At 36.8% G+C, this 20,534-nt stretch overlaps 1 protein-coding gene across 3 annotated transcripts in view; it reads left to right on the forward strand.

Moving 5' to 3' along the window:
* The window catches only part of RNF145 (ring finger protein 145), a 93,197-nt gene that overhangs the window by 39,000 nt on the left and 33,663 nt on the right, over nt 1-20,534 (forward strand). For 2 of the 3 annotated variants that reach the window (XM_029942935.1, XM_029942933.1), the window contains exons 5-6: nt 5,438-5,640; nt 12,037-12,145. In XM_029942935.1, coding sequence (XP_029798795.1) covers nt 5,457-5,640; nt 12,037-12,145 — 293 coding nt within the window. In that variant the 5' untranslated portion in view covers nt 5,438-5,456. Of the gene's footprint in view, nt 1-2,019; nt 2,041-5,437; nt 5,641-12,036; nt 12,146-20,534 lie in introns of those variants that run through there. The other variant, XM_029942932.1, reaches the window with a different exon arrangement.

The raw sequence follows: 20,534 nt of genomic DNA on the forward strand, positions 1-20,534 counted from the left end.
CCCCTCCCCCACCCTTTTGCCCCCTCCTTCCTCCCCCCCGCCCCTTCCTCGGTTCACCTCCCACCTTCTTCCCAGTCTCCGCGGCGTCCCCATCCCTTCTTCACCCGTTCCCTTCCGTCCTAACTAGCTCCCCCTTTTGCAGACCTTCTGGCCCCCAACCGGCTCTCTCTGACTATCTGCCCACTCCCAGGCCCCTTCCCCGCTGAGAACCCCCTCCCCCAGCTCCCGGGCCTTGAGCTCCGCCTCCTTAATTGCCCACCCTCCCGGAGACTTCCCTTACCTCCCCTGGCATTCCTAAGATGCCCTTTCTCTGGGCTCTGCCTGCCTCATCGCATCCTCAGGACCCTCTTTAGAGGTCTTTACTAAGCTGCTTCCTGAGCTGCCCCTTCCTAGGTACTCCTTTTCAGCCCGTTTTCCCTGGTTCCCACTTCCAACTTTCCGTCTTTTGCGTCTTTGTCCACTTTGCTTCCAAGCTTCCCTCCCTTTTTCCTTTTGACTTATCCTTTGGCCTACGCAGCCCCAAACTCAGCCTCCTTCTTCCTCCTTTCATGCGGTTTGAGGTTGTTTGGGGGTGCGGAAAGGCCTGCCAAGCCGCTCTTCGAATGGGGGCCCATTTGCTCTGCATCCCATCTGTCAGTCCTTTACTGTGAGAGCGCTCCCGATCCCTTCCTCTCTCGGCTGCCATCCCTTCTCCACCCCACTGCTGTTTTTCTTTTCCCACCCAAGACATAGTCTTTAGGAATGAATCCCCTTTCTGCTCGTGGATGATGAACTTCGCCCGCGTCTTTCTTTGGAAGCTTTATGGTGCGTGGCGTGGCGGAGCCAGCACCCTTGGCCAGAGAAGAGGGGAGCTCCCTGGCACGGGCCTCTTTACTGGCAGAGTTTTTGCAAACGTAATCCCCTAGCCCCGCGGCGGCAACGGCCCTGCTGTTGCGCTGCCAGCTTTGCAGCGAGCTGGGTTGGGGTTACTATAGTTCAAACGCGGCTGAGATCAGCAGGCGTGGAGGGCGGGGGAGGAGGTGCGGGGAGAGAGGAAGGGGGCTTTGCAGTGAGAAGGCATCAAAGATTAATGGATGGCTTTGCATCGCAGTCTGCAGTAAACAGGAAACTAGTTTGAAAGGAAAGGAGAGAATTGTGTCTTTTTATTTTTTTAAATGTGGACTGTGCCTTTCTACTGAAATCTTGAGTTCTGCCCAAAGGATGAGCTGTCGGTGCTGCAGTCGTGACCCAGGCTGAGCGCCCAATGGCAGAGAGAGCAGTTTTTATTCCCTCTGTCTGGCCCCTTAAGAGTTGAAAGATGGTCCTGTTATTGAGACCGGATTCCATATCTTTGCCACTTTGGAGATGAGGAGAAGCCACAGAATTGCTAGTAGTTTGTGTGGAAATCAGGTACATACAAAGTTAGCAATAGTGTAGGAGTGGGGAGGACCAGCTATATTTAAAACATGTGCCAATGCTTATGTAAGAGGTGCGTTCTCCTCCTGGGTATCTCAATTTGTGGCTGAGTTTACTTATGATTTTAGGCTCTAGCTTTGTCCTAACATTTTCAGGGCTTACCATTCTAATATATGGACAGCCAGAAGATTTTTCTTGAGATTGGTTTTAGCGGATGGTAGAATTCTTTTTTCCCCCGTTGGATTAGACAAAGAAAGGAGATTAATGACGATTTTTTTTTCTTTTGAAGAGGGAGAAAGGTGTAGAAACTTTCAGCCTTAAATTATCTATTGTACTGATTTTTAAATTGGGTTATATGGCTTTCATATTCTTATTTTTTATTTGCCTTATAAAAAAGGGAGTTTAGAAAATGTGAATTTTTTTTGGTAAGATCCCATTTTCCATTTCTTTTTCTTAATTCTTCAACAGACAAGCTATTAATTTAAAAACATGCATTTTCCCTATTGTTCCGGATGATTTGTGTGATTTCTTCATAAAACAGAAATCAAAGTGCAATGTTTTCAGGAAGGTGTAGAATGAGACTCCCGTGTTTCCTAACTCAGAAATAGGAATGGTGAGCTGTGCAATGCTACAGGACATCACCGTGTAAGTAGTGATTGCTGCTTCCAAGCCTGGGAAAGGCATCTCTTGAAATCACTGTGGTCCTGTTTTGGTTAGCTCTGTTGAATTTTCTTTCTTTCTTTTCTTTTTTTTTGCTGTGTTTGGAAAGGATTTTTTTAAGCTGTTTCACTGTAAACATCTTTAAGCTTGAGTCACATTTAGTTCCATTACTTGCTGAGACATTGTGTTGGCATATTAATTTCCCAGTTCTGTTAACATTTCAAGGAGGACGTATAAAAATCTTTCATTAAGGGGAAAATTTGTGTAATTGAACTTGGCAGGAAATAACATATATTTGGCCTTAGGAGTGTCATCTTTGTGTTCAGCTCCTTTGCTTATTTTTGAGGATAATTTGGTATTATTATTTTAAGCTTCCTCTGACTTGGAATATACTGATTAGCTCTGATAATAAGTCTAAGTAAAGGTAAATTAGGCTTCAATGAGACATCATAGAAATACAATAATCTTTTTATTCCGGGGGAGAAAGCTCCATTTTTACTTCATGCTTTAATAGAGTGGCTTGGCAGTATGAGTGATTCAGTGATTTTAAACAAGATAAATGTTTCCACATTTTGTTTAGATGTTAATTTAGTGTGTGGTGCTGGAGTGTAGTGTACGATGTTTGTGATGATGATCATCGTATCTTGCGCTTATACTGTAGAAATCACAAAGTTGGGGGAGGGTTGTCTTTTCACAGCTTTTGTGAGTCGCATTTTAGATCTGGTTTTCCATGTATTGAATTTGTTTCCTCCATGTCCACATATAGGCCCAGCTTGACAATGACTTGCTAAAATATAGCTCCCATACAGAAATAAATGAAATGCTTATAAGCAGTAGAATTGTTATTAAGTGGGCATATTTCATTCTATATGAGGTCCTCCTCAATTCAGACATTTGAGTCTTGGGTTTACTGTGCAGTAGAATTTGGGGGTCAGTCTCCGATATTCTTCTGTACTGAGAGCTTTAGGAACTCAAAGTTTCCTTTTTATTCTTCTATATGTGAGGCAGGAATAGTGGTAATTGAAAGGGAATTTGTACCATTCTGCTAATGGCCCTCTTCTGTAATAGAGACGAACCTCTATAAGAGGGAATTAGGGAGATTTTTTCCCCGCTAGTTGTTCATATCTTGATTTCTGATGCAGGAGTGGTTGGTTATTTGTTTAGTTTAAATTTTTTTCTTTACCCCTTTGAGAGCTGCGATAAAAGGTAAAAGTGGGTAAATGTAAAAACAGCAAAACATTAAAAAAAAGGAGGAAGGCTCTAAGTCAGATGAAATAAATATGGAGCACAAGTATTAACTTAGTTATAGTCCCTACAAAAGTAGTAGTGATTTATATTAGATTCTAGACTATGGAAAAAGTATATTCCATTGTAGTACAAAGCCTGTCCGTGATACTGTTATCTCAGTCCATGATGATTTTCACACAGGACTGGTGGTTTATGAGAAAAATCTATTATTCGTGTACTTTGAAATAAACTTCCAACTGAGTTTATCTGTTTGGCCACCTAAGTAGTTATGTTCTATATATTTAGTTAAGTCATCAAGATAGCTTAGGCATATTACACTTTTTACAGGAATTTCTGTTTTTAATGTCCAATAATGGATATTTTACAACATTTGGCAAACAAATGAAAATCACATTAGCCCTATTGTTGGAAGGATGTTAAACTGTGATATTTTGGTCTCAAGATTTTTTTTTTCTTCATAATAACAAGCTTTGAGAAATCGAGGTTCCTGAGTGGTGTAATTTGCAATAAATGTTGAGTAGACTTTTTATTTTGCAGTACTTTTTTCCCCTTAGGACACAACTGTTAGGTTTTAATTCTCTGATGATATTTATTTCTTCTGTAGGGAAATTATTAAAGTGGTTTTGTTCATTTAAAGCAATCAGAAAATGAGGCGCTTGGGTCGCTCAGTCCGTTGAGCATCCGACTTTAACTCAGGTCATGATCTCGCACGCAGTTCATGGCTGCGTCGGGTTCTGTGCTGACAGCTCAAAGCCTGGAGCCTGTTTCAGATTCTGTGTCTCCCTCTCTCTCTGCCGCTCCCCCACTCATGCTCTTGTCTTTGTCTCAAAAATAAACTATAAAAAATTAAAAAAAAATTATAACTATGATATTTATAAAAATGTTACTTGTGCATTCTTAGGATATATATAACTTTTAAGTAATGGTAATGATTTATGATCACTCAATGATATAACGTATCAGTTTTTTAGTGATTGACAAACTTCTATTAATGGTTTGCCAAGTTGATCTCCCCCCCCCCCCTTTTTTAGAAAACTATCTGAGTTAAAAAGCTATGAAAATTAGAGGGTCAAATGGAAATACTGACAAACATTTAACCATAGCATAGCAATCTGTCACTGTAATTTTCGTCAGAAATAAATGTTTTCATTTGTCCTGTAATGTCTGAAATTACTGCCAAAGCTGGAAATGTGTTTAGCTTTCTCAGCAAAATTCTTAAAAGGATATTGTCAGAGCCAACAATCCAGAATTACCATTACTTTTAAAATTGTCTTTAACCCACTTTTGTTTGCCTGATTCTCATAATTCCTTGGATTAATTTGCAGCTCTATCATATGAAGCAGTGTTGCACAGAATTGTCCTTTTAAGTAATAGATTGTCCTGGAGATCTTTCATTTCCTTCCCTTATTTATTTATTTTTTTTTAATTCTTCTACTCATCAACAGCTGAGCACAGACAGGGGCTGCAGACTCCATGTGCCAGCATATCTGTATATTACAGGAAGAATTTGATGAGCAATTGTTTCCCACTTGGAAGGCAGATTATGGGACTATCAAATGATTCAAAGAAACAGTATTGTGAACCATGTTTTCTTTACCTGTAATGTGAGTTCTCTGAATTGTATCTACATCATGTAAATTCAGTACTTCAATTTTGATTGGAAGTAATATAGAAAAGGATAGGACTTTGAGATGCTGCAAACTAAATGTGTAGTTAGCAAATTTTAATAGCTTAGGCTTTTTAAAAAAATAACCCCCTACATTTTGCTCTTTTTAAAGAGCTAAAGAAGTCTCAGATTTATAGGAGTGAATTTTTCTTTGCAAGTTAATTGGACAAAAGCTGTAGTAGTATTAGGGTGTTTTGCTGCAAGTGCCTAGAGTTGGAGTTAAGCTTTTTAAAAATGAATTTTGAGGCCTTAATACTTAGGCAGACTGGGAAGACCTGAAAGGGTCAGTGCGAAACCCAGTACAAAGATAGCTTTCTAAATATCTAGAAGTAATAGTTGTGGCTGAGTTTTATACATTGTTACATAGTTTTTGTGTAGTATGTGACAATCTGTTAGATTCATAGGAGGGTGTCTAAAAGCTGTTTGAGGTGACTTCTTTTTTATATGTTAATGTCTCCTGAATTTTAGGTCTGCTCCAAGAAAAAACATGGCTGCAAAGGAAAAACTGGAGGCAGTGTTAAATGTGGCCCTGAGGGTGCCAAGCATCATGCTGTTGGATGTCCTGTACAGATGGGATGTCAGCTCTTTCTTCCAGCAGATCCAAAGAAGTAGCCTCAGTAACAACCCTCTTTTTCAGTATAAGTATTTGGCTCTTAATATGCATTATGTAGGTAAGTGTCTACATCACCTTTGCTAATCTTTTAGTGAGCATTCTGATTTATATCTTTGTTAAATGTTTTTGAATTTGAGTAAAATGAGATTTGGTTACATTGAAATGACAGTGATACAGTCATTGATGAATGTTTAGGAATCTTGTTTGTAGTACAATTTGTCTACCATTGCATATAAATTATTAGGGTTAGAGGAGAACAGCTTTGGATTTATTTTACTGGATGAAACTAGAAGGCAGAAGAAAACATTTTAGATTTTAATATGATAAAATGTAAATAATGAGAACTACCTTTCCGGACATTTGGCCTGTTCTAATTTGTCTGTTAATGGGGTTTGTTAGTAATTCAGAAAGTAAGCTTCCTAAATGCAGTACTTGTTGTTCCAGAACATTAGTGTCAGTGGAACGTAAGGCATTTATTTCAGTTAAATGAAATGTTGGAAGTGATATTTATAGTACTAAAAAAATTACTTCTTGAAATATAATTGATACGATTTAGAGTTAGGGGTAAAAATAATGTTGAGGTTAAAGAAGTTGAAGTCAAGATATACAAGCAGGAGGGGCATCTGGCTATCTCAGTCAGTAGAGCCTGTGACTTGATCTTGGGGTTGTGAGTTTGAGCCCCATGTTGGGTGCAGAGGTTACTTAAAAATAAAAACCTAAGGGGTGCCTGGCCTGTGTGGCTCAATCGGTCAAGCCTTCGAGTTCAGCTCAGGTCATGATCTCACAGTTCATGAATTCGAGCCCCATATCAGGATCTGTGCTGACAGTGCCTGCTTCTAGTTCCGTCTCTCTCCCTCTCTTTGCCTCTCCCCTGCCGCTCCCCTATCCAAGCTAAGTCTCTTTCTTTTTCTCTCAAAAATAAACAAAAAAATTAAAGAAAATAAAATCTTAAAAAAGGAAAAGAAATATAGGCAGGAAACAGGTAAAAGCTCATCTAGTATGACAATCATGATTCTTAACTTTTAGGTTAATTTTTGGTTTGTATGTAATCATAGCAATAATGTATTTTCATTTGATATTGCTATTGCATAACTCAAGATGTGGTTTGATGATGATAGTGGTTTAATATTATTATTATTAGAATTCTCCATCAATAAATATTTATTTTATAGAATTGTGAAGGGTTTGTTCTGTCTCAGTGAGATTTATTCTTCTCTATGGAAGGACTTTTTGGGTTCCAAAGCTCAGCCCTGAAAACCCCTTACATCTCTAAGAGATTCCCAAGTAAGCCATTGTGGGAAGAAATATAGTAGAAAAGGCAGTGCACTAGAAGCAGAACATCTGGTTACAATAAATTCATCTCTCTTAGATGGCATTACCTTGGGAAATTCTGTGAAATGAGAAGGTTCTTTTATGCTGCAAAACACTATAATTCTCAGCCCTTTATTAAAAGCTTTGTATGTTAGCCAATTCCTGGAAAATAATTCCATTCTGTTTTAGAAGAAAAATTGGGTACTTGGCTTAGATTTTTAGCTTAATCAGCAAAGTAATTCACATGGTACTTTAAAAAAATGTTCTTATCACATATATTATTTCTGAGTAGAGTGAAATATTTATTTTAAAAACAGCTGCCTAATAATCATTAATTTTAGAAGTTGAGTGGGTTCTAATACAGTTGAAATTCATACTCTGGCTTATAACTTTAGGAACTCAACTGAGCCTTCTTAAATACACTTATTACCTGCTATGGTAGAATGAATTCAGTGATTGCATGAGTAGATAGTTTCAGCTTGAGCAGTCTTGGTTAGAGTAACGTCTCTGTCAGAGTATTGAGTATTTTTGTAATGTTCCAGTTTACAAAATTTCACCCTTAAATACATTTAAAAATTTTTTTTAAAAAATTAGTAATGTATTTATACATTTATTTACTTATGTTAAAAAAAAATCAAAACATAAAAAGTTACAGTGAAAAGTACCGTCCTCCTATCTCTGTCATCTAAGTTCTCTTAAGCCCCAACAAGTAGCTATTTTTATTAACTTATGAAAAAAACCAAGAGAGATTTTTATGTATATATATGTCAGTATAAAGGTATATTGGTATATAAATGTAAATAAGTATAAATATATGTATGTCCTCTTTTTTTTTATGTTTATTTATTTTTGAGAGAGTGTGAGCGGGGGAGGGGCAAATCTGAAGCAGGCTCCAGGCTCTGAACTGTCAGCACAGAGCCAGATGTGGGGCTCGAACTCACAAGCTGTGAGATCATGACCTGAGCCGAAGTTGGACGCTTAACCGATGAAGCCACCTACGTGCCCCATGTATGTCCTCATGGTACAGATGATAGGATAATATACAGTGTTCTGAACCTGTTGTTTGTTTTGACTTAATGATGTATCACAGAGCCATAACTGCTGCTTTTAGATATTGATGAAATAAAGCTTTGTTCTCTGTGTTTTTATGTTGACACTTCATATTATGCCAAATTTTAAGATTCTGATTAAATGTTAAGGCCTCATTCTCCCCCTAGTCCTCCTAATTCTGTTTTGTAGTGACATTGTATTCTTTTATGGTCATAACATAGAATTAATGCTCTGTTGGTGAACACTTTAGTTTCTTCTGCTATTTCATTCAGTGTTGCACTAAATAATTTTATATAGCCGTAATTTTGATAGATACAAATACAGCCTTGAGATAAATTACTAGAAGTGAAGTTGTATTAAAGAGTATATATGTTTGTAATATGGATCTATATTACTCTCTCTGGGATTTTACAATGGTTGAGAGTTCATGCAGTCTTACACCCTTATCAAAGTAGTGTTATCAAATTCTTACATTTGGCTATTCCAGTAGGTAAAAAATGGATGTTTTTAACAGAGTTTTATTTGTATTTCTTTTACTATAAGTGAGATGGTATTCACATGTTTATGGAAAACATGTGTTTTCTGTGAGTTGTCAGCTCATGGCTGCTGCCCACTTTCTGTGGGATTTTAGCGTCCCCCTCCCTTTTTTCCCCCAAAGGCACAGGCAAGGCTTTATTGGGGCTGCAGCTCTAACCGAAGGGAGACATAGCACCAACAGAGAGTAGTTAAGCTGGCCTCCTCTGGATTTTTGCCTTTTCTTGCCAATTTGTGGGAGTTTGGTATACATTAGGGAAATTAACCCTTTATGATAAGCTGAAATTACTGTTTTCAATTTTGATTGTCTTGATTTTGGCTTTTTTTTTTTTTTTACATACAGTTGTTTTTAATGAGATTGAATTTATTTTTATTTATTTATTTTTTTAAGTTTATTTACTTAGAACCAGCTCGGGAAAGGTAGAGAGAAGGGGACAGAGGATCTGAAGCGAGCTCTGCTGACGGCAGAGTCCAATGCGGAGCTCAGACTCACAAATTATGAAATCATGACCTGAGCCAAAGTCAGACACTTAACCAGCTGAGCCACCCAGGTGTCCCTATGGTTTTTTCTTTTATAACTTAGAGTTTTGACTCAGAAAAGGCTTCTCTATCATATTTTACTCCATTATTTTTGTTTCATTTTTTACATTTACATCTTTGCTCCACTTAGGGTTTATCTGCATGTACAGTGTGTTATATGTAAAATTTTTTCCTCCAGATAACTATCTGTAGTTTCCGTGTATTTATTAAATAGTTCAGCTTTTCCTGACTAATCATTGCATACTAAATTCTCTCATATATTTGGTTCCATTTCTGATATTTGTTCCTGTTCTTTAAGTGTGTGGTCTTAACATTTAGATTATATTTTACTGTGTAGACTTAGTCCCTTCATTGTTTTTATTTCTCAGAGTTTTTCTGATACTTTTGGCTATATGAACTTAAGATAATTTAGGATAAAGAGATAGCTTAAAGATGTTAACTCTTCTCTATGTATGAAGACAGAAAGCCTCCCTATGTTCCAGGTTTCTTTTGAGTTCTTCTGGAGTGTTTTAAAGTTTTTATTATATAGGTCTTGAGCATTTATTGTTAAGTTCATTCCTAGGTATTTTGTCCCTTTTATTGCTATTGTGACTCCCCCCTTTTATATTCTTTAATTGTTATTAAGAGCTTAAAAATCAAGGTAGGGAGTGGTAAAGGTCATATTTGTGGAATATAATTGTACCTTCAAATTGAGAAGCTTTCCAGTGTGGGTTCTGAAAAAAGCAAAAAGAAGTGAATGTTTAAATATAATTGGAATGTTAATTATAGAACTGTTGTGCAAAGTGTAGGATATAAAAAGGGAAATAGAAATAATATTGAAAAGGTAGAGTGGGGGAATTTGAAAAGACCTGAATACATATATTAGGTATTTTGCATAATTCGGTAGGTATGAAGTGTCAATGAAGGATATAAAGCAGGTGAACTGCATTTTAAGATTGATTAGGCAGTGTTGTGTAGGTCACTGGGTTGGGGAGGGGAAAAACCAGAGGTAAGAAGACCAGTTAGGATTTTAGGCAAGAGGTAATGAGAGCCAGGATTAGCTTTGTAGAAGGTGGAAAGCAAAGAGTGGCCCTGAGAACAGTTCCATTGAAATTGCAATCCCTAAAATCATTAGTGACTTGAGATGTAAAACTCGGGCTTCATTTGTCTTCAGTCTGTAGACCATCTCATGTTTATGAAGTTGTTGACTACTTCTTAACAGTGTTTCTGGATTCTAACTTTCTGACCATTCCTTCTGACTCTTTTGCTATGTTTTTTATTTAGACTTCTTAAGTGTTAATACAGCCCAGAATTTGTGTTTAATTTTCATCTTTTGTTGTTTGCGTGATCTCACATAGTTTTGGCTACAGATCCCTATGTCCATTTTCCATTGCTTTTTTGACCACTGTCGTCTGGGGTTAGTGTTTTTCCTCTGTAATCTCATGGCATCAGTTCATACCTCTACCATAGCACTTACTATTCTGCATTCCAAGGGTTCTTAGTCTCATCTGTTTCCTAACTATATTGTGAGCTCCTTGAAGGTAGGAACGGGGTTATTCCTAGCACCTAGCTAGTGCCTGGTGCTAAATGGATTTCTAACTGTTGTTAGACATAACCACCTAAGTGTTCTTTAGACCCTTTGGTTTATGGTCATGAACTCATCATCTTTACCTCAAACTTTCTCCTTCTCTTGTTTCCTATCTTAATCCTATTCTCTTGATTACCCAAGCTAGAAACAGCAGAACCATCTTCACTTCCTTGTTCTAGTCCCTCACTCATAGATCACTACTAAAATTTATTTAAATATGTTTCTTACAGCTGACCCTGCCAACTCTATACCAAAGCTGCTGATTTATTCTAGGTCCTCATTTCCCCCCCCCCCACTACTAAAATAACTTTTAAATAGCAGAAATCCTCCCTGCATCTTGTTAGGAACATTTATTAATATTATTTTAGGTAGGTCATCATTTTTAAATGCTGCTTGTCCTGCATTTTAATTATAAATTACTGTTGGATTATTTTCATCATCATCAGTTGAGTTTGTTGTAATTTTTTAGAGTGAATCGTGATGCATATTTGCATTGGCAATAGTTTTGGCTTGCATTTTTCAAATAATTAGATAATATACGTGTTATAGTTTGATAAATTATTCATGCTGTTCTTGCTTTTAGCAGTATTCATAACTGCTTAAGAATCTTATGTGACATATTTTGTTATCAGAGTTATTTTTCCACTGGAAAGTGGAGGGAGGGGGTAGTTTGAGGTTAGAAGGAAATCTATGCCACAGAGCCAGTTTTGAGGGTGGTTGCTGGGACAGGGGTAAGCAGGGTGTTTTAGATTTGACAAGTATGCAGTTGTTGACTTCTGAGGTTTTTTTAGGAGTGGAAGGTTAAAGAAGGTTCATAGAGCATTTGTAAATTGTAGACGGTAAAGAGGGAATAATGGTTAGAGAATGGAGGTATTGGTACAGATAGTTTATAACCTTTGTTGGTGGATTGAGAAAAATATATAATAGGAAAAATCAGCATGAAGAGAAGATCTTCAAGATTGGAAGAAGAATCCTGTACATCCACTGGTGTTAGGGGGATGATTGAAGATGTAGGGGGGTGGTGTAGGAGATGGAGGGTCTTTAGGGGTTAGAAAAATAAGATCTTGAGTCAAGTGGAAGAGGCAGCTTTAGGGAGGGACATTAAGCAGTGTTTCCTCTGGGACCAGAGCATGGAGAATTGGTGTAGAACAGTAAGTAGACGTCAAGGAAAGGTAGATAATGAGAGGAGTCCTGTTGTACCTTTGTGTGGTATATTTGATTTTAAAGTAGAGAAGACTACCCAAAAAATGAAAAATGCTTTCTTTTCAACAAAAGGTCTATAGTGATTTTTACTGTATTAAACTTATTTTGGTATGAAGTGAAAAAAACCTTGCCATTGTTGAAACTTAATTGGAAAGTAATTGACTTCAGGCTCTTTTTATTAGTGTAATTAATTAGAAGACTAAATTAGAATTGTATTTTATTTATAATCTCTCATGATTTCTGCTACAGGTTATATTTTAAGTGTTGTGCTACTAACCTTGCCCAGGCAGCATCTGGTTCAGCTTTACCTGTATTTTTTGACTGCCCTGCTCCTCTATGCTGGACATCAAATCTCCAGGTAAGAATATGACCTTGATTTTGAAATGTATGACTGAATATGAAGTTTTTCATTACCAATAAAATACTTTTCATGAACACTGTTAATAAACTGAGGCTTTGCTAAGTATCCAAAACAGGGTTTTTGATATTTGTTTTTTAAGTAAATATTAGTTTATTGAAATAATAGCTGGGGTTATGCCTCAAATTTTATTTCTGCTTTTAAAAACAATCTTAATATGAAATGGACCTTAAGATTATGTTTACAAAGATATTCAGGACTTTTTCTATATCACCTTAGACAAGAATTTCCAAAGATAGCCTGTAGAACATTTTAACAACTACAGGCTTGATTGTTTTCATCATTTTAGGGAATCAGGTTTATGATGCCTGGGAATTGGCATGAGATGCAACCATGTATATAGTGGATGATTTACATAAACTATCTGATGAGGTTCATGGTATAGCTCAGAACTTCTGCATCTTTAGCAATATTGTGTTTGTCTGGGTCTGCTAGTCCTAAACTTTAAGACTCTGGTCTGCCAATGAAAATGTACTCCCTACTTTGGAATGGAATGTTAAAATACAGGTGAACCAAAAGTCACACAGTAAATGTAATGGTGGGGGTATAAATAAATTTGGAGGATAAAGATTTCTTTTGTTTGAAATGTATAACCGAAATGAAATATATTCCCTATTCTAAGAAGAGGGACAGTTACTTTGCATATATAATAAGAAATAGTTGTTTGGAAGTCTGGAACACAGATTTTAGTGCTGGCTTGAAAATTAACCTTAGAGGGGCACCTGGGTGGCTCAGTCGATTAATCATCCGGCTTCGGCTCAGGTCATGATCTCATGGTTCATGGGTTCGAGCCCAGATCGGGCTCTGTGCTGACAGCTAGCTCAGAGCCTGGAGCCTGCTTCAGATTCTGCGTCTCCCTCTCTCTCTGACCCTCCCCTGCTCTCTCTCTGTCTCTCAAAAATAAATAAAAGACATAAAAAAACAAATTAAAAAAATTAAAAAGAAAATTAACCTTAGAAATAGCATTTTTGTATTACTGGAATTGAATGGTTGACTTAGAAACCTTTTTTACTCTCTGATTATAACATAATACTGTTCATTGGAGATGAGTTTTGGGAAAATACAGAAAATTTAAAGGTAGTGACAGTTACCTAATCATACCACCCAGAGATAGACGTATTAAAATCTGGCATTTCCTTCCAATTTTCTTAATACTCTCCTGTTTTTACCACCTTTGTGGATACAAAAAGAGTAAAAATAACAGTAGTCACTGATTCTTGACACCTCTTGTTGAAGCAGGACCTTTATCATCCTTAAAATTACATCTGGTTATTTCTCAAAGGCCCTAGAGTGTTTCACAGAAACTCTTGTCTTCTCACATTTCTCCTCTGTTCCTGTCTGGTCAGTTTTCTTTGTTCAAAATGGTACCTGGAAGGTGGTGTTTTACTCTCTAACTGCCATTATCCTTGCCCAGGGTATGTCCTTGGGTTTCAGTTACAAAACTGGAGATACTGGAGTAGTGCTGCATTTCTTGCAATCCTAACAGTGGTTCAAGTTGAGCTGTGTTTTACCCCTAAAGTGAAGACATGAGTTTTCTAATTTTGTGTCACACAAGTGTGTCCCTGTGTCTTGAACATGTTGGGAACATGAATTAGATTTGTAGCGTCTTTATCCACATAGCAGGGGCCAGTATTAACACAGACAACAGAGTGTACTTCACTCCATTACCACCAGCCCCAAACCCTGACACGGTCTGTTCCTGTGGCCTTCCCAGGACACATCTGAATCTGAGCTCAAGTTCAAGGTAGAGAAACTTCTCTATCTTTTTTCTTTTTCTTTTTCTTTCTTTTTCTTTCTTTTGGGGGGAGGGAAGAGGGCACAAGTGAGTGAGGGGCAGAAAGAGAGAGAGAGAGAAAGTGAAAGAGAAACCCACAAGAGGGAGGGAGGGAGAGAGAGAAGAAGGGCTCACCTGAAGCAGGGCTGGTATTTTATCCAAAGCGGGCTTGTGCTCACCTGATGTGGGGCTTGATCTCAGCCAATGTGGGACTCGAACACACAAACCTTGAGATCATGATCTGAGCCAAAGATGCTTAGTGACTGAGCCACTCCGGTACCCTGTCTTTATTCATTTTTAAGCAAAAATTGTTTCTGTAGATTATAATGCAGTAGAGTGTATAGGGTTTTCTAAGTCATTTTTGTGTGTAGATGTGGCCTGGCCACCTAAGAGTGCTGTATCTTTTGGGTAAGTAGACAGGTGATTGGAGAGTTTCAAATTCCATGTTCCTTATTTACTACTCTATAATGTCAGTGTCACTTACCAGAAAGATAGGTCTCCATTTCCTTACCTGTATAATGGTGGTTGTATCTTATGGGGCTATCGTAAAGGTTTGGTAAGGTAAGGCGTGTAAAGCTCTTAGCATGATTTCTGATATATAAGTGCTAGGTGAATTTTTTTTTTCCTTTTTTTAAGTTTTTTTATTTTAATGCCAGTATAGTTAACATCAGTGCTATGTTAGTTTCAAGTGTACAATATAGTGGTTCAACAATTCTGTACAGTACTCAATGCTCATCATCAGTGTGCTCTTAATCCCCTTCACTATTTCACCCCTCCTCCCCACCGATTTCCCTCTGGTAACCATCAGTTTGTTCTCTGTAGTTAAGGGTCTGTTTTTTGGTTTGACACTCTCGTAGGGTAGTTCTAGTTTGTTTTCTTTCTTAAATTCCACATATGGGGGCACCTGGGTGGCTCAGTCGGTTAAGCATCTGACTTCGGCTCAGGTCATGATCTCACTGTTCATGAGTTCAAACCCCACATCAGGCTCTGTGCTGACAGCTCAGTCTGGAGCCTGCTTCAGATTCTGTGTCTCCCTCTCACACTGCCCATCTCCCACTCATACTCTGTCTCTCTTTCTCTCAAAAATAAACGCTTAAAATATTTAAAAAATTTCCACATATGAATGAAATCCTATGTGATCTTTTCTGACTTATTTCACTTAGCATTATACTCTCTAGCTCTCTCCATATTGTTGCAAATGGCAAGATCATTCTTTTTTATGGTTGAATAATAGTCCATTGTATATATACACCACATCTTCTGTATCCATTCATCTGTGACCCTTGGGCTGCTTCCATAATTTGGCTATTGTGAATAATGCTGCAATAAACATAGGGGTGCATATATCCTTTCAAATTAGGGTTTTTATATTCTTTGAGCAAATACCCAGTAGTGGGATTACTAGATTGTAGGGTAGTTCTGTGTTTTTTTATTATTTGTTTATTTTTGAGTGAGACAGAGTGCGAGTGGGAAGAGGGGTAGAGAGAGCGGGAGACACAGAATCTGAATCAGGCTCCAAGGCTCTGAGCTGTCAGCACAAAGCCGGATGCCGGGCTCAAATTCGTGAATTGTGAGATCGTGACCTGAACTGAAGTTGGAGGCTTGATCCACTGAGCCACCCAGGTGCTCCAGGGTAGTTCTATTTTCAGCTTTTTTGGTTTCTTTTGTGTTTCTTTGAAGAACTGATTTTTTTCTTTAATTTATGAAGAATCCTGTCCTGACTATCCAATGATATCAACTACAGGATTTTTCAGATTCATCAGTTGGAGTGAAATCTCGGTTGCCTAAAGTTTCTGAATTTTTATGAATCACTTTTTTTTTTAATTCTCAAGTTAACATACAGTGTAGTCTTGGCTTCAGGAGTAGAACCCAGTGATTCATTTCATACATATGACACCCAGTGCTCATCCTGAAAAGTGTCCTGATGCCCATCATTCATTTAACCCACCCCCCTACCCCCATCAACCCTCAGTTTTATGTATTTAAGAGTCTCTTACGGTTTGCCTCCCTCTGTTTTTATCTTATTTTTCCTTCCCTTCCCCTGTGTTCATCTGTTAAATTTCTAAGATTCCACATATGAATGAAATCATATGATATCTGTCTTCTTCTGACTTATTTCACTTAGCATAATACCCTCCACTTCCATCGACGTTGTTGCACATGGCAAGATTTCATTCTTTTTCATCACTGAGTATCATTCCATTGCTGTGTCTATATATATACACATATACCACATCTTCTTAATCTATTCATCAGTTGATGGATGTTTGAGCTCTTTTTATAATTTGGCTATTGTTGATAGCGCTGCTAGTGTCTGTGCCCTTCCGAATCAGCATTTTTGTATCCTTTGGATAAATTCCTATTAGTGCAATTGCTGAGTCACCGGGTAGTTCTATTTTTAACTTTTGAGGAACCTCCATACTGTCTTCCACAGTGGGTGTACCAGTTTGCAGTCCCACCGGTAGTGCAGGAGAGTTCCTTTTCTCCACATCCTTGCCAACACTTGATGTCCCTTGTGTTTTTTATTGTATCCATTCTGACAGATGTGAAGTGACACCTCACTGTAGTTTTCATTTGCATTTCCCTTCTGGTGGGTGATATTGAGCATCTTTCCATTTGTCTGTTGGCCATCTGGATGTCTTTGTTGGAGAAATGACTATTCATGTCTTCTGCCCATTTTTAATTGGGTTATTTGCTTTTTGGGTGTAGTGCTTAGTGAATTGTAACTAACATTCTTGTGTCTTATATTTATCATGCAGCTATATTTTATGAGCATTTACCTGTGTCATTCTTTTAAAAAAGACATTTTAAATCCATATTTCATTGTTTAGCTATATAATGATAGTCTTTTAGAGTTGATGTGGTTTCTTTGAATAATTATCAAAATCCTAAAGTTGAAGGTAGAGGGATATTAGTTAAAATTCTGGGTGAGAAAACAATGATACTGCTCTTTCCCTCATGCTTTTTTGGTTTCCATGTGGTTTAGTGGTGTTGTGATAGATAAAAGCATGTAACTCTATTTTTATATACCATTGTTACCATCCAGGCTTTTATAGAAGGCAGAATTCTGTTATATAAGGATAAAGGGGACCCTGACCCTGTCAGTGGCAAAGGAAGCCTTTTTCTGACCATTCTTCTGGTGGCAATTTTCACGTTTGATTTTTAGTTTATGGAAATTTTTTTCCCCTAATGTTTAAAGTTTATTTTTATTATTAGAAAACCAAACTTGTCTTAAAATAGTAAAAATAATTATAATAAGATTTTATAGTAACATAACATACAAAAACATTTCCTGATTTTTATTTCATTTTGATCTTTATCCTAATCCTTTGGGATTTATAGAAGAAAAAACTGAAGTGGGCAAATTGCTGGGAAGGTATAATCTCAGACTTTAACCTGAATGTTTTTCTAATTGCCACTTTAGTCCTCCTCGGGAGGCAGCATAGTTAGTGGAAAGAAAATGAGTTTTAGAGTCAGACTGTGTATGAACTAGTTCCCTACTTAGTAAATATGTTACCTTGGCAAGTTGTTTCTTTGAACCTATAAAGAAAGATAATGTCTATCTAATGGAGTTAGTTTTGATGATAAACAGATTTCAAGAAATGATGTATTTTAGTATTTCCTCCGTATAAATTTTACTACATGGTGCTATCTCACAAAAGGTTAGTAAAGATGTGTTATCCTTGAATTAATTATTCATAATATGTCACATTTATAAATATTGAGGCTTGAACATATTACATTCATAAAATATTAAAGGTGAAGTTTTTAGTTTTAAAAAACAATTCATTTCATGTGGTAACTTAATAGCTATCTTTTTCTTAACTAACAGCTTTATTGAGATATAATTCATATACCTATTTAAGGGATACAGCTCAGTGATTTTAGTACATTCACAGAATTATACACCTATACACAGACCCATCACCACACTTGATTTTGGTACATTTTTAGCATTCCAAAAAGAAACCCTGTACCTGTCAGCAATCACTCTCCATTTTCCTTTAATTCCCTTCCTCCTCCAACCTAGGCAACTGTGAGTCTATTTTCTCTCTCTATGGATTGTCTTATTCTGGACATTTCGTATAGACATATACAGTATGTGGTATTTTGTACCTGGTTTCTTTCACTTAGCATGTTTTTATCCATGTTGTAACAATTCTGTCAGTATTTTTTTCTGTCCAAATCGTATTCTGTTGTGTGAATATTACATTTTGTTTATTCTGGACACTTGAGTTCTTACCACTTTTTGGCTGTTACGAATAGTGCTATGAACATTATGAGTAGTTTTTGTGGACATACTTTTTTCTTGGCATATCCTTTGGAATGGAATTGTTTAACCTTTTGAGGAACTGTCATACTAATGTTCTGAAGTGGCTGCAGTATTTTACATTTCTAGCAGTAATGTGTAAGTGTTCCAGTTTCTCACATCCTTGCCAACACTTGTTGACATCTTGGCATTTTTAGTATAGCCATCATAGTAACTGCAAAGTGATTATTTCATCATGGTTTTGATTTGTGCTTCCCTGATGGCTAATAATATTGAACATCTTTTTATATGTTCATTAACCATTTGTAAATCTTTTTAGAAAAGTATTGGGATCCTTTGTCAGTTGTTTAATTGGTATGTCATCATTATTTTTATTATTATGGAGTTGTAATACAACTCAGTTCTAGATACAAGTCCTTTATCCAGTTATATGATTTACAAATATTTTTTATCATTCACTCTAGTTTAGTTATATCAAGGCGGAGTGTATGTAGTATGTCCTAAGAAGGAGAACAAATACTGGGATGATTTAAATAGTTAACTTGTACTTGAAATTCATTTGCAAATATTAATTTCTTAATTTGAAAATTTCATAAGCTTTGAAAAACTGTTTCTATTTTCCCTTAAGATATGTATTTAAATAAGGAAGCTAATTATCCTTAAGTGAATAAAAACTTGTTTAGAATATGTTTAGAATGGATATAGCTTTTAGTTCAGGGGAACTAAACTTTTGAAAATCCATGGCCTCAGTTCATGTAGTATGAACATTTAATATCCTATTTAAACTTATTAGAATTTGATAAATTTCAAGTGACTTAATTCTTAAAATTACTAAACTGTGCTTTTATTTTGAATGATGTAAGGAAAGTATTTTCCAGTATCAGTCCTACTTTAAAATTGAAACTATCTAGAACTACAAGGAAAAAAAGAAAAACTAACTGACATTCCTATGAGGGTGTGGTCTTGGTTTACATCACAATTGTATGTTTTTCTCTCAAAGTCTTAAACTCCAGTATTCTTAAATTCCGTGTTTTATTGTTAGATTTATGAACCGTCATATAGTTTTGTGTATGTATAACTTGAATTAGAACCAATGGGTTTCACAAGACTGAAAGCATACTCCATCCTAGTCTTGGGTGTGTAAGTGTTGTTTCAAATGTAAAACTTTCCCAAGAGTTATTTATGTGAAAAATGTAGATAATTAGCTCCCCATTTCATGCAAGCTTGTCTAATTTAAACTTTCTCTATTTCAGGACTATTATTAGCTAGGTCACGCTTTGCTGTGGGGGCAGTCTTGTGGGTTATAGAATGCTAACCTGCGTCTCTCTGCCCAGCTGGATTGCGGAGCACTGTTCTCCACCAGTGCTGAAACCAAAAAGTGCCCCTGATTGCCAAATGTGATCTCCTGGGAAACAAAATTTTCCTCAGTTTAGAACCACTGCTTTTAGATAAAGGAATCATTAAAATGAATTTTATCATTATATACTCACCTTTTAATTTTGACAGGAATAAAATCAACCCCTTTCAGTATTTGATATGTTTTCTCCTTTTGAACATTATTGGATCCAGACACTAAATATTTTAGTAGGGCATCAGAAAGAAGCTAAAGAGAGAGGCAGGGTGGCAGAGATGATTTAAATAATTAAGCCCTGAGTAAATGAACTATTTTCAATTATTAGCACATTACTTAAGGTGTAGTAGGTACTCAAATCCAGGTGTTCGAACATCTCAGTATCTGGGATCTCTTAAATTGAGTGCAGTGCCTTTTGTTTGCACATATATCATAAGATAACCTGGAGACTCACAGCTTTCTTCTCTGTAAAAATAGATTAGGTACCTTTGGAATAAACACTGTTTGAAAGTTTTAAGTGGCCAGAATGTACAAATTGTTCCTCGGTTGTTCAGGTTGCTTAAGAGATTGTTACAAGGTCAGTTGGTGAATTGGTAAGCTTCTAGGTTTTATTGTTGTTACTTACTCTTCATAACTTGTATGCTTCTGTTTATAACTAGTACTTTCCTAATTGCAGGCTGTCCTTGAGGCCCTTTGCATGTATCTCACACACTCCTTGTACCCCAAAGTAGTTTCAGTCACTGGAGAATAGGCGATCATAGAGAACTGCAGAAGTAAATTTTCAAAGTGTTTAGTTTATTAGTGCAGAGGATTGATCGTCAGTATGGCACATATTGCACAAATGAAAAAAAGTTTAGGAAGGGAAAGATTTTATTCACTTACAAGTAGATGGCAGGGATTCTTGCTTCCTACCAACTTAATACATTTTACCGTT

The sequence above is a fragment of the Suricata suricatta genome, chromosome 6 (assembly GCF_006229205.1).
Source record: "Suricata suricatta isolate VVHF042 chromosome 6, meerkat_22Aug2017_6uvM2_HiC, whole genome shotgun sequence".
Classification (NCBI taxonomy): domain Eukaryota; kingdom Metazoa; phylum Chordata; class Mammalia; order Carnivora; family Herpestidae; genus Suricata; species Suricata suricatta.